General features: G+C 40.6%; 1 protein-coding gene across 3 annotated transcripts in view; it reads right to left on the reverse strand.

Moving 5' to 3' along the window:
• Positions 1-15092, reverse strand: part of TLL1 (tolloid like 1) — a 132676-nt gene that overhangs the window by 33501 nt on the left and 84083 nt on the right. For all 3 annotated transcript variants that reach the window (XR_004427312.1, XM_033159737.1, XM_033159738.1), the window contains exons 6-9: positions 10618-10796; positions 8723-8828; positions 7227-7351; positions 2056-2171 (exon numbers count right to left, since the gene is read on the reverse strand). Coding sequence is in view for 2 of the 3 variants with exons in the window: in XM_033159737.1 (XP_033015628.1) it covers positions 2056-2171; positions 7227-7351; positions 8723-8828; positions 10618-10796 (526 nt within the window). In the remaining variant the exon portion in view is untranslated. The remainder of the gene's footprint in view (positions 1-2055; positions 2172-7226; positions 7352-8722; positions 8829-10617; positions 10797-15092) is intronic.

Consider the following 15092-nt stretch of genomic DNA (forward strand, 5'->3'; position numbering starts at 1 on the left):
CTGGAACAGGAAAGCCCATAATACATTATGGAAAGGGAAAATGAAACATAATATATATATTTTCAGAACCATTTTAACAAAACCGTACTTAGAAAAACTGAGAAAAGATAATGTAAAGCAAATTATTTATATAAAAATGACAGTGAAAACAGCTATGCCATTTTGCAATTACTATACTTTCAAAGAGAAGAATACAACATTCGATAAATTAACTCGCAGTATTTTGCATCTCCATGAGAGCTCAGATCTCAATATTTGAAAGCTGTGGATAGTGCGGAACGCAAAATATTTGTTTTATGGTTTAGTAGTGTTAAGCATGTCATGCAGCTATGCTTTTCAAAGGCTGCTGGGCATTTGCTCGCTGTTTTGCATCTTTGGGGCCAACAACCTATTTTTTAAAAAAAAATTAAATTAAATTAAAGAGGTTTGTGATTAGTAAGAAATATCCTAAAACCAAACATACCATATGCAGGCAGGTTATTTTATTCTGTTTAACAAATTACAGAATAAACTGTATATTGATGACTTCAAGAGTGGGTTGCTGCAATGCAACTCTATGTGGGGCTTCCATTGCACTTGACGCAGAAGCTGCACTTAGTGCAGGATGCTGCAGCACAGTTGATGACAGACACAATACCTTGACAGCATACACTTTAGTTCAAAGATCTGCACTGGCTGCTGATTTCTTATCAGGTCTTGGGACTAGTTTACGTGCAGGATTGCCTTATGGCCCTGCTCCATGCCCTCAAGTACTTTTTTTTAACTTGGAATATGTCCTTGAACAGAAATAAATCCTTGTGCTTGCCTGGACAGAGTGCACATGTGAGGGAAACCTCTGGCTTTTCCTGGTAAAATGTAGACTGCTATACAAAGGTAAGAACTGCATCTATTGCTCCATGCACTTTTGCCTCTAGCCTCAGCGGTGGAACAAGCCAATCGGGTGCCTGGGGCGGTGTGGATCCCTGCACCCGGGGGCAGGGCCAGCTGCACATGGGGCAGGGTGAGCCAGGGCAGGATGCTCTGTGGGGCCTCCAAGGAGTCTGCCTGTCTCCTCCCACTCAGCCACCCTACAGCTAAGGGGGAGGCAGCGGGCAGACCGTTTGGAAAGCGCGGAGCCTGCGGGTGCCCAAGCCACCACGTAACTCCCAGGAAAGTCACTCCTACTATGGTGAGTGTGGCCTGGCATTTTGTCACCCCCTCAGTGATGACACCCGGGGCATACCGCCCCCACCGCCCCATTCCTCCGCCCCTGTCTAGCCCCACCCACTGCCGTGATGCATCCTCTCAACCACCGCCACAGGATAACTATGAGGGGGTGCAGCTCTCAATCCGAAAAAGATTCCCTGCCCCTGCTAGACTGAATAGAAGGAACAGCCAGAATATGCCCATGGTTATCTCTCATCCCATGAGATGTTAAAACCGCCACCAACAGGAACCAATTTGGATGGGCTTTCCCAGTCTCAAAGCCCAGAAGATTAGGACCAGACACTCAGATGGGGCTTCAGACAAAAATGTTTCTGAACTGCTAACTAAAGCCAAAGCCAAATAAATTGACTACTGTACAGTTCAAAGGCTTTGTCTCATTGTTGTTGTTGTTCAGTTGTGTCCAACTCTTCGTGACCCCATGGACCAGAGCACACCAGGCACACCTATCTTTCACCTATCTTTGTCTCATTAACTACTCTTAAAACCACACACTCGTTGCAGCGGAGTTTTAAACCAAAGCATTTTCACTTTGTGGTTGTATCTGTGTAGGATTGGGCTGAGTTAGGCTGCAAGAGAGTGGATTTGCATGCATTTTCGTTGCCTTTGGTTTCATGGTTTTATCTTTTATTTTTAAATTGTTTTCATCCTTCTTCATGGAAAGCCGCCCACAGAGCAACATGTTACGGGGCATTAGACAAATGTCATGCATGAGTGAGTGAATAAATAAATAAATATGAAGCTTAAAAATAAAATAAAAACCCCACAAGATCAGGAGAAACATGAACAAACAACAACAAAAAATGTTTGGTTTGAGCAAAGCGCCAACCCTTGGGAATAATTGCAAAGTACCTTCTCTCCAGGCGTCACTGAAATTCTCCATATGCAGTGTGTGTACGATGGATAGCCATTTGGAAACCCGGGAGAGGAGAAGTTGCCTGTAGATTCTTGCAGTGTTTCTCCGCACGCTGAAAGAAATTAGATATTATAGCAGCTGAGGGTTGCCTGACAAAGTGCAAAGAAACTGTGTTTCTTCTTTACTGTGAATAATTAACAGCAGAGGCGGGAGATGCTTTATACAAAGCGACATTTTTGAAACAGTCTGACAAGGACATTTTGTCCTGTCCAAAATATTATTTCCATGTCCTTTCCCCTTACTTTAAATCAAAATAAAAAAATTACAGCAGACCTTTAAATGTCACTGCTGACCACCAGGCAAGTAAACGGTAAAAACAACCTTATGTTTCCACACAACAGAAAAATAAGTGGAACAATTGTCATGATGCTGAATACTAACCAGAATTGTTCATGTATTTTATGACATGTTAGATGAGGATATATTCATATTAAACTAGAAACTATTTTTTAAAAGATGTGCATAAATTTCTTGCAACAATATTGGTAATAAAGCATAGCAAATATAACAACCAATGACATTTATTTTATTGCTATATCTTATTCTTTTACTCTATTTCCTACTTAGCTGTCTATCATACTGTTTCAGGGCAGACTAATTTTTCCCTTCCCAGTGAATTTCAGTAGAAACTGAAGTATTTATCTGCCATTAAAGTTCATTCACTTTTCACTGCAGCTTATCTGCCATTTTATCCTTATAACAATAAAATCAACAACTTGTTTCTCCTGTTGATTTGGTAGCATGGTCTGAAGGACAGCTCTTTGAAGCTTGTTACCTTGCCATTAGTAAGAGTAAGATCAGATTTTGCTAAAATACTCTGTCACATCCATTTTGAGGACATTAAATTGCCACCTGCTATTCATTGAGGGCTACAAGCATCATCATTTATTCATATCTTGTTATATGATGCAGCAATCTGTGATGGCTGAATTGGTGGTGGTAACAACAACAACAACAACAACAACAACAACAACAACAACAACATTTGTGCACTACCTAGTGTCCCACATTGTACAACTGGTACACTGCTTAGAACTTATCATACTTTTCCGTGTATAACACGCCCCTGTATATAAGATGCCCACTATTTTGGGGGACTCAAAATTAAGAAAATAGTGGCAGATTGCCCAGAGTTGTTGAGCTTTTTAGGAGGGGGGAAAGCACTCACACGCCTGGCCAACACTGCCAATATCGTATATAGCAGAAGCCAAAAATTGTCTGCCCAATTGCCGCAACAAGAGCCAGTTAACAGCAGCCCTCACTGCAGCCACCAATCACCCGAAAAAACACAGATGACAATCTCCTACTCGAAGCTGCAACCAATCACCTGTCCCCACTCATAACTACCAATGTATAAAAGGTAAAGGTAAAGGGACCCCTGACCATTAGGTCCAGTTGTGGCCGACTCTGGGGCTGTGGCACTCATCTCACGTTATTGGCCGAGGGAGCCGGCGTACAACTTCCGGGTCATGTGGCCAGCATGACTAAGCCGCTTCTGGCGAACCAGAAGTGTATAAGACGACCCCTATTTTTTAGATCTCCCTTCCTTAAAAACACACATTCATTAATTCAGGGTTCTGCACTGGAAAAATCTCTGATTAATGCAAGAACATTTAACAAAACTGTGAGTTTAGACCTGCAGATGAGAGAAAGCTGGGTACAATGTTGCTACTGTTTGGTGTAAAGTTATTCAATTTCCCCTGTAATGTCACCTCAGGACAATTCTGACCACAAACCCAAGATGTAATGTTTGCTGAAGATGCCAAAATGGACTTTGAAGTTATGGAAAATTCTAAGACCTCTGTCTGGTATATTAAAATTAAATCTGACCACAAAAGGGCTGGGTATCTGTGTGAATAAACCTCATCACCACATCTCCTGGTAAGACACATGTTTACTCAGGCTTGTTTTTTGAATTATGCTCACAGAATATTTGACTGGTAAATTATTTTAGCAGGCAAAAAAATGGCTGTCTTTGTTTATGAGGACAGAAGAAGAAGAAGAAGAAGAAGAAGAAGAAGAAGAAGAAGAAGAGGAGGAGTTTGGATTTGATATCCCGCTTTATCACTACCCTAAGGAATCTCAAAGCAGCTAACAATCTCCTTTCCCTTCCTCCCCCACAACAAACACCCTGTGAGGTGGGTGAGGCTGAGAGACTTCAGAGAAGTGTGACTAGCCCAAGGTCACCCAGCAGCTGCATGTGGAGGAACGGAGACACAAACCCGGTTCCCCAGATTACGAGTCCACTACTCTTAACCACTACACCACACCACATTTAAGAATGTTCTATAAGGTCAGTCAGATGATCTCAAAATTAGATGGTTGCTGGCTAATGTAGACAACTCCATTCCTATAAATAGCTTTATACAGGCTACTTTTTTGACCCAAAACATAGCTGACTGTCAAGGGGATTTTTTTTTTTTTTAAAAAAAGTCTAAATGATTTGGGGAACTTAACTATTTCAAATTTTGACAACTTGCATATCTGATGTTTAACTTACTTTTGGATTGCCTCATTTGTTTTTGTGAGTTATGCTTTAATCGCCATTGGCTACAAACAGAAATCTGTCTGTCTGAGCATCAGATCAACAGTACATGACAGTGTAAGAGCTGCCAGCTGGCAAGATTACAAGTGTAATCAAAAGTCAAATTAAATATAAATGATTTGCAGAATCTTTAAACATATGGGAGGGGGGAAACCACAAGATTTTGTATAAAGACAGACAATAACGTTCAATATTGCTAAATCTTATTTAAGGTTGAATGAGGCAGTACATGACAACACGGGATTTAAAGTATATGTTGAGGAATAAAGACAAGCCCTGGCTTAGCCTAAAACCTTTTCCTCTCTGTCTCTCCACAAAGCACACACCACGTGACATCTAATCAAAGTATAGCTACATATTAAGTAATGTATTCAGTACCACATCAAATTACCACACCAGTTTATTTTTAACACCGCAATTGTTGGTAACTCCACTAAACTGTAGAGATTAATATATTTGGGGAGGAATACTGTGTAGCACTATTAAGATTGTCCCATCAGCAAAAGCGTTTATGCTTGCCAAAGGGAACAATCTCTCTCCTCTGCCAACCACAGGGGACAGATCTGGGGTTCTCCCAGCCCCCCAGAGCTGATGGAGCACAGGAAGGGAAAGAAAAGTTTCAGGGCCTGAGATTTTCTGTCAAAGCACTGGAAAGCTTCCCAACCCAGGCGTCCATTAACATATGGAAATATTTTTCTTATAGGCTTTACTAGCTATCCCTTTGCCTACATTTCCTTCATTTCTTTAGCTTACAGCCATGTCAAAAAGAAAGGGCATTCACCCCAGATATTCCAAGTGTTCAGTGCAAATGTCCCATTGGCATTAATTGGATTAATTCAAGAAGACCTGCACAAGCCCTGTCATTTGTAGCTAACTGATATAAAACATAGCTTGCTCAGAAAAGACCATGATGCCATTTGTCACATATTAAATGCTACCCTTGGCAAATTTCATATCCTGCTTTTGGATAGGCAACACTTTAATGCTCCTAGTTGAAAAGTGAAATTCATTACATTGGGTCTGTAGTTCCTAATGTTATTAGTTAAAATTCCAACACATGACAATTTGAAGGATTTCAGTTCATTTGGTACTGCCAAACTAGCACATTATTTGTAAGCTTATAAAATGGCTTGCTGTTAACAAACTTTAATTATATGTTACAACCTGTTAATAATGGGTTTCATTATGCTAACGTTAGTCCTTAGAAAACATGAATAAGGCACTGTAGCCCCTTTGCTATTTTTTAATTTACATTTCTTTTTAAATATAGTGAAGGGGGTTACAGTGCCTTATTCACAATTCCTAAGGACTAACTTCAGCATTTTTCATGCCCCCAAAACCTTATTACTTACTTACATACAGACACACACACACACACACAGAGAGAGAGAGAGAGAGAGAGAGAGAGAGAGAGAGAGAGAGAGAGAGAGAGATTAAGAAACTTTATGAAGTTAAACACAGCTTTATTTTTCCTGTATTGCTTGGTTAGATGCCAGTTCTTCTACCATGAGTTGTTTCTTTGGCATGCTTATATCACACATATGCCCTGTGAATTGTTTATAATAATTATCAGAACTACTGAGTGGTGCAAAAAGAAAAAGTGCTCCTGAAGGAAAAAAATACATAGCTGAAGCTGGGGGATGCCTATCTTCTTTCCCCCCTCTCTAATTGGTTCCTCTGAAACAGACAAGAACTAGCAGGTGTGAGAGATTAGCATCATACAAGTCATGCTCTGTGTTGCACAGGCAAGGGCTGTGGGCAGGAAAGAGAAGTTACACATGGACAAGGGTGAATGGTGACCAATTACATTTTTAGGAGGGGAGATTGTGAGATGGTGCTGTTAAGGCTTCATGGATCTAGGACAGGCATAGGCAAATTCAGCCCCCCAGATGTTTTAGGACTACAACTCCCATCATCCCTAGCTAACAGGACCAGTGGTCAGGGGTGATGGGAATTGTAGTCCCAAAACATCTGGAGGGCCGAGTTTGCCTATGCCTGATCTAGGAGCTAGTTAATTGATCTGCAAGACAGGGAGAGTGGCCAAATAAATAAAGTTTCAGACGAAGTGACCAGGGTACTATCAAAACTTTGCAGCAAGAGGTCCAGACCAAGCATGATAGTTATTGTATAAAGAATTCCTGCACAAAGAGCTGTTCAGTGCAATTGTTTTGCAGGGCATCTGGATTCTGCTGCTGAGATATGTTAAACAAACCCATCATTCATCTAAACATAGCTCCAGGCTTAAAGTACAATATCTTAAATAAGAACTGAGAGAATGAATCATGTTTTTCCCACTTCCATATCCAGCAAGTGAACAGCTACAGTAGGCAAGCACAGAAATACCATATGAGTCAGTAAATTCAGAGTCAGGCCATTCATACCTTAGTGCCTAATGTCCCAGAGCTACCACAATTTAAAATGCTTACGATCTCAGCTTTCAATTATGCGTTAACTGCCTTAATGGAAACCGATTAAAAACCGATTATTCAAAACTATCCATTAGTGCTCATGAACTCTGTAGGAAAGCATGCTTTATTGGGCATATGTTTTATAGTGCGGTACCTGGACATCTGTACAGCTTTCTTGCTTGTGCAATATCTCCTTTACTTAATCGCGTGCGCTGACCAATGGCTGGTCGGATTCCATTATCATCACGGGAAGGGAGGATGGTGTCCAGAAACATGCCCCTAAAAAAAATAAAAAAACAAGAAACCCGATCAGGTTTCATATCAAACTAAGTTATCAAAATCTAACTTTTGCTTATGTATGTTGCAATGTTCTTGGCCAAATTAGATCTATAAATAAATAAATAAATGGCAGGCATAATGGAAAACTTGAGAGTGGCTTGTTTGATTAAATTGGTTTGTTGCTGACAACCATGCAATGACAGTTTGGGAAACTGTTCTGCTCAAGTCCCTGTTCCTTAGCAAACTGTCAACAATTCTGAACATCAATTGCTATCGTGCAATGAAATTAAATTAATATCAAGAGCAACATATCCCACACTAAACTGTTAGTTTTCATATAATTAGTCCAATGAAATCTGCTTCAAATGCTGCTTTTGCTTTTGAGGAACCATAGTCATTTTCTTGTTCCCAATCATTTCCACAACTGCTTGAATATATGCAAGGTAGATCATGCTTATAGACTGCTTCGATCAGGTGCTGTTCACCACGCTAGCATACTTTATTCTAAACCTTTATTTGCCAATGCGATCTTTGGAAAGGGTCATCAGAAAACTCTTACTTTTATAATCATAGTCAACAGTAGACGCAATCATTTGAACTGTGGTGGAATTTATTATGGGGGGGGGGGGAAATCAATACATAAAAAGCCTGGATGTCTATGTGTGGGGGCGGCAACAGGGAAACCACATTCAAAAGACATGCATAAAAGAACAAAGTCAGATTGATTCATCTTGTTACCAAGCACCATGAGTGCTTTCTGAAGGTTTCATTTTCCATCACAGTAATCCAAAAATGATCAAATTAGTGTCACTCACAATTAAGAAAAGATCTAATCTCCACGAGAAACAGAATTTCTAATATATAATGGCTGGGAACATTCCACATTGTTCCCGTTACTGGCAAAATGTTTTATATAGTAGCCTGGAATAACCTTTTTTCACCTTGGCACCTTTACCCCTTGTGTTCTGAGAAGACTAATTCTATTTTGCTCCCTCTTAGAGTCAAAATAGGACTTGTTCCCTTTGAAGGTAATGGCTATGATCTAGCGACCTAGCACAGGAAGTTCCCCATTGTCTACTATGAACAAGAAAACTCTGAGAGCAAGGGAGCAGTTTTCTTTTTTTCTTTTTCTTTTAAAGTGGGGGTTACTGTAAGACAAGTGTAAGAAACGTCTATCAATCATCATGATGAGAACATACTTATAAAATAATCAGACACATCTAAGAGAACCATTTTCACAACTATTAGCTTGAGGAGCTGCAACATGATAAACCTCTTCGGTCAATTGCTTGAATCAAAACTACATCTATAAAATATATACACAAAGAAGAATGGAATTAAAAGTCAAAAGGTATAACCTGAGACTCCAACCTTGAGAAGGTGTTCCTGGCATAGTGCATAATGCTATCAAAATCATACGGCTCCCCCAGAGAATTCACTTCTCCAGGCTCCATCTTCAAAAAGTTGTACTCCTGACCTATAATTCATAAGCAAGATCTCATGTAAGCCTTTCCTAGAAAGAAAGAGAAAAACAGAAGAAAACAGAAGTCCCAGCCCAGTCCCAGTACTGCTGCGCATTCACCTCTGACAATGCATGAGTGAATATACCCACTTTAGAGATATTTAGACCTCCTCAGAATTCGAGATAACCCAAAGTGGTCTGAGACGGAATGGGCTGATCTTGAGACTTTGGAACCGCCTTCGGACTTTTGTAGGGTGTTTTATTTTTCTGGCCCAATACAATGCATTTTAGTATCTTCTGCAAGCACATCCAGCCTCTCCATAACTGGACACATTAGGCAGAGAGAAGGGGAGGCAGGAGAGGAGGGGCACATCAACTTTTACTCTCTATCCTAACTTTTCCTCTATCCATTTGTTTGGAGCACGGAATGGTGTTTCTGGGCAACCTTGACCAACTCCTGCCACAACATTGACCACGTCCGGGAGGGGGGGGGGGAAATGTGATCCAAAGGTGAGTTTTCACATCTTACAACTATTGTAGAGTACTGGTGGTATAATATTTTTTAAGGTTTTGATGCTATGCCCCTCAGGAACAAATATTACATTTATATGTCAGACTCTCAGGTATCACCTGTTCATAACCAGGCAACGTCGCCTTAGCCATTCCTCATTCAGTCAGAGAAACTCAATACTGTTGAAGCCAAACGTTTCTACACAACTATCAACAGCTTTTTTATTCATTCTTAATGTAATCATTCTTAAATATTCAATTTTTCCTCATGAATCAAATTATTCTTTTAACAGTCCTATTAAACCCCATCTTACTGTGCTATGTGCTATGCTGAATAGGAAGAGAGCCAAATGAAGACAAATATTCTGGGACTACTTTCTGTCCTTATCTGACTCATTCATTATATATTCTTAATGTCATGTTTGCTACTCTGACTGTTGCTGTGGGAACATAAAAATCAAGGTTTTTTTGATGCTGTTAACATAATGTGGAACTGATTTTGTAACCCATTCTTACACGCATTATTATTTATTATGTACAACATATTTTTAATTTTCAAATGGCTTTATCGTCTCCATTAGAGTCTTGCACTACCATGTATGAACACAATTTCAACCATCACATAGTTTCTCCTCACAACCAACCCTTTTCCATATTCTACTGGCTGCTCCTATTCTTCATTTCCAAACATAGAGAGACATTTCTCTCTATGCACCCAGGACATTCAGCTAGTTTCTTACAGCAGGCTTCCTCAACCTCGGCCCTCCAGATGTTTTTGGCCTACAACTCCCATGATCCCTAGCTAGCAGGACCAGTGGTCAGGGATGATGGGAATTGTAGTCTCAAAACATCTGGAGAGCCGAGGTTGAGGAAGCCTGTCTTATTGGATTTAAAGATGTGGTTCACTCACTCAAGTGTTAGAGAGCAACAAATCATCTGCAAAGATGTCTAGGGGCACATACCTTCAATATAACCAATCAACAACAACAACAACAACAGCTTCTTCAAACAAGGGTAAATTGCCAAAGAGGCAGCTTGAGGCTATGGAGACTGCATAAGCTATCAATTGCTTTTACTAACTCTTCACTGTATTAACACAAATTACCTTGCATAATGCAAAAGTCTCATATAAACACCCACTTTGAACAGCGTGGCTGAATTTTACTGTTTTAGCACTATCCAGTTAAACCAATGTGCAAGAACCTCAAGAGCCACAAGCACACAAAATGGGGCAGCATTTTAAAATACAAGACACCACACTAAAATATAAGAAAGCACACTAAAATGGTCTCACCTGGCTGGATGTTTTCCCTGATGATGGTTACATGATCATCTCTGTCTGGTCTTGTGTGTTCATGCCAAAATCCTATCACATGTCCCAGCTCATGAACAACAATTCCAAATTTATCACAGTTCTTGCCAATAGAAATTGCCTGAGGGCCATTACCCCTTCGGCCTACATAAGAACAGCACCTGTAATTTAGAAGAAGAACACAGATGAATACATATGTGAATATTGCTCATTCCCAGAAAGGTGTTGCAATTTGCATTTTAATCTTCTGAAAATCATTAGTTTTTCTGTGGTTTGGCAAGAAGATTAAACTTTGGCTCTCTCTCTCTTATATATAAGAAAGTAAACATTTAATTGTACAATTTTCTTCTCGGAGATAGGGGTGGGGGTATAAGAAGCATTTATTTTTACAGTAAGAACGCTTAAAATTACATGGCCCTTGAGGAGGTTAGCCAAAATGAATTCCATTACCAGCAAACGTAAAAGACTGACAAAGGAAAGCATTTCTGAGGGGGAAACGGTGCAACATCACTCCCCCCTCAAATTCTTTATCCGTTTAATGTGGGGCTGCAGATACATTTAAATATTTTTAACACCTAGTGATTTGAAAGCCATTGCATATGCTTTCAAGTTGTGGAGTAATCCAAACTGTGATATAAAACATATTTCTTCCTGTGCCAATTCACCAACTTTAATTCCTCTTGAACTTCCAGGTATCATGTATAATGTTTAGATGCACCTTTTGCCAAATATCTTTTTTAAAAGCATAAAGGCCTGGTGGTTCTGGATGGTAGTAGATTTAGCTCATTTCCCCCCCCCCTTTACTTATATTTTGTATACCATTTGATAAAACCTCTAAGCAATTTAGTAGGACAGACATATGACTAATGAGACTGAAACAATTATTTACCACAGAAAATATAAGCAGCGTTGTGTCCAAATAAGTCCAACTCAGAGTAAACCCAGTGAATGCAATGGACTTGTGACTTATGACTCACTTGTTCACTGATTTAAGTGGATCTGCTACGAATGTTACTCAGCAGAACTTCTAAAGCAACTTCTAAAGCAATGGACTTCATCTGGCAATTTGGGACACAGAGCCTAGGGCTTGCTGATCAGAAGGTTGGCAGTTCGAATCCCCATGACGGGGTGAGCTCCCGTTGCTCGGTCCCTGCTCCTGCCAACCTAGCAGTTCGAAAGCACAAAGTGCAAATAGATAAATAGGTACCGCTCCGGCGGGAAGGTAAACGGCGTTTCTGTGCACTGCTCTGTTTCGCCAGAAGCGGCTTAGTCATGCTGGCCACATGACCCGGAAGCTGTACGCCAGCTCCCTTAGCCAATAAAGCGAGAAGAGTGCCGCAACCCCAGAGTCGTCCGCGACTGGACCTAATGGTCAGGGGTCCCTTTACCTTTACTAATGCAAGCTTCCTCAAACTCGGCCCTCCAGATGTTTTGAGACTACAATTCCCATAATCCCTGACCACTGGTCCTGCTAGCTAGGGATCATGGGAGTAGTAGGCCAAAAACATCTGGAGGGCTGAGTTTGAGGAAGCCTGCACTAATGGGTGGTGGGCTACAACAGCAACACTACAAATAAATATTACAAAATTAAGAAATGTGTCCCCAAATACATGTTGAGGTTGAAGGGTGGGGAGTCCTAATCCCCTGATCTTTGCTGCTGGAGGGGTTTAAGATACGGCAGAGGTGGTCATCTGCCAACTTCTGCTGGTTGTGGGTGCTCCGGTGGTCCCCACAGAAAGTGTTGCCATTATGAAACTACAGACCATTGTGTTCCCACCAGTGGCATAAACCATAGGGCCTTGAACTGGTGGAAGGCAGAAGAAAGCTGCCCATGGATCTACCAGATCCAAACCTGATCCCTCCCACTGAGAGTGACCCAATTCAGAACCCTCATCCAAAGGAGGAGGAGGAGGAGGAAGAGGAGGAGGAGGAGAACTCACATCATCTGTTGTGGTCACTGCAAGCACAGGGTTTGCTCAAGTTTGGACTCAGTTAAAAAGAATAGAAGTCCCATGGAATAACTTTGGGCCCCAGGAAGTCAATGCCCATACCACATTCTCTGAACTCTGCAGTGTACAGGACAATCTTACAGTGGTTGAGCTGCTGGCATATAGCCTCCAAGTGCACACTCCCCGATTTTATTTGCTTCTGAACTCCTCCGCAATAAAATCACAACGGTTAAGTAACTACACATGTATTGTTCCCTTAAATTAGTCCCTCAAGGGTTTTCCTGACTGGGAATCATATTGATGTGGCAATGCTCACAGAAATGTTGAATGACAACATTCTATATTGGCTTGGAGCAAACTAATCCTAAACATCACAGAAATAAAACTTGGAACATGAGCAAAAATGTGATAGCCGGATTATGTGGCAAAAAGATTCTGTTAAAATCACACTTTGGATAAAATGTAGTGAAAGAGGCTACTAGTTCACATGATTTTTGAAATATGCCTAGGAAATGCCCTTGCCTGAGCTCACCTCCACCACACCACAAGCTACTATAGAATATAATTTTGTCTTAAATACAATGATTCAGTTAATTCAAACACCTCTTGGTGTCAATGGACCTTTTTAAAATTAAAATAAAAATACACTTTGACTCACAGCTTAAACTGAATGAATTAAATACATATATTATGTGTTTATATAATTTATTATGCAAGCAGGATCCTTTATGTATAAACTGAATATTTTTAGCCCAGAGTAAGCATAGGCCTGCATAAAAACAAGCTTTATGAAAACCCACTTTGCAAAACAACACTCTTTTAAAGCTAATGGGTTAGTGAAATAGAGCTCTCTGTTTAAGACAGAGGATTTAAATCCTCTGAAGATAGTTACTTATGATCAGCTTCTGACCCATTTCAGCAATCCACTGCTTTTTAAGGTCATGTACGTCATGTTGGAGTAGGGGGGGTGAAAAGTATTTTAGTGATAAACACCACATCTTAGGAAAATTATTTTCCCTTTTTCCTTTTTGAAAAACAAAAGTTAATCATTCTAAGTCTGTACTACATATAATCTCTTCTTCCCATCTGTTCTGCCCCAGTATCCCCACCTGCTCCCCCACAAGTGTCTTGCTGCTCTCTGTAGATCACCAGTGAATACATTTGGTTGCTTCTAATAGCCCTGCAGATCCTAATTCATAAAAAGCTAGTTAAGCTGCAGCCCTGACGTTATTAGCACCATGTTCTAACCAACTGAGTTGTCCAGGCAGGAGAAAACAAGTAAGGTTAGGGCTGGGAAAGACTCATTGCCTGAAACCACAGAGAGCCGCTTCTAGCTAGTGTAGCCAATGCTGAGCTGGATAGATCAATGGTCTGACTCAGTATAAGGCAGCTTGCTATGTACATATGCAGTTACATTACTGAAAAAAGAACTAAGTATTAGAATATTTTCAAAATCAGCTGTCCACAGCAGTTTCTTAATGCTCATCACAGTGCATTTTAGGTGTTTCATGCCGATAATTAGTTGTACTTCAAAAGAAAGCAGCAATCATCAGCAACAGAGTCTTAAAATAACCGCCTTACTATAGACTACAACAGGGTCATTGGGACTCACTGCTTGGAGCGGCCTGCCAAGAACATATCTGATTCATCCAATTAAGTGCCTAGACTACCACTAAGACAACAGTACTGAGTCAAAGGGTTAGGAATCCAAAAGAGTGATGCTCGAAAAGAACACCATGGTCTGTATCACTATTGTGGCCACTTCTGCTAGGTGTGCTTGGCACACAGCCCAGCAATCCTCTGCAAACTGCAGCCAAAAGCCCGACTTTCCAGATCTTGATTTCTTTAATCTTTATTGCACCAGACAGTAGTTAAAGGCACTAACTATTTATGAATCTCTAATTCCATTTAATCATTCTAGCTGATCAATAATGGCAAGTAAAGTGCAATAACTGACAGTCTGAGAGAGCATGAAGCATTCTAAAGATGACATTAAACTTGCTGTTTGAGTATTTATTTATTTTTTTCATGCTCCTGAGAGTTAAAAGCCTAAAGATGGGCTTTAAGCTGATTAGAGGAATTTGGAAACAGAACCAGGTCAAGTGCTTAGTGTTTATTTAGGCAGCTGGACTGTAAAAGGTGTGATAGTCTAAAGCATCTTATACAATGACAGCAGCAAGCTAACATTATATGAACTGAACACCCCCTTGCACGAGCATGATGACTTGAAATGCCTTCCATCTCTAGTTGCAAGATAACTCACAATGCAAAAGTCATTTTTTTCAGATCATCTAGCTAGTCATGTTGTAATCGTAATCAGGTGAACCGGGTTCGATTCCCCGCTCCTCCACATGCAGCTGCTGGGTGACCTTGGGCTAGTCACACTTCTTTGAAGTCTCTCAGCCCCACTCACCTCACAGAGTGTTTGTTGTGGGGGAGGGAGGGAAAGGAGAATGTTAGCCGCTTTGAGACTCCTTCGGGTAGTGAAAAGCAGGATATCAAATCCAA

This window comes from Lacerta agilis, chromosome 9, assembly GCF_009819535.1.
Source record: "Lacerta agilis isolate rLacAgi1 chromosome 9, rLacAgi1.pri, whole genome shotgun sequence".
Taxonomy (NCBI): Eukaryota; Metazoa; Chordata; class Lepidosauria; order Squamata; family Lacertidae; genus Lacerta; species Lacerta agilis.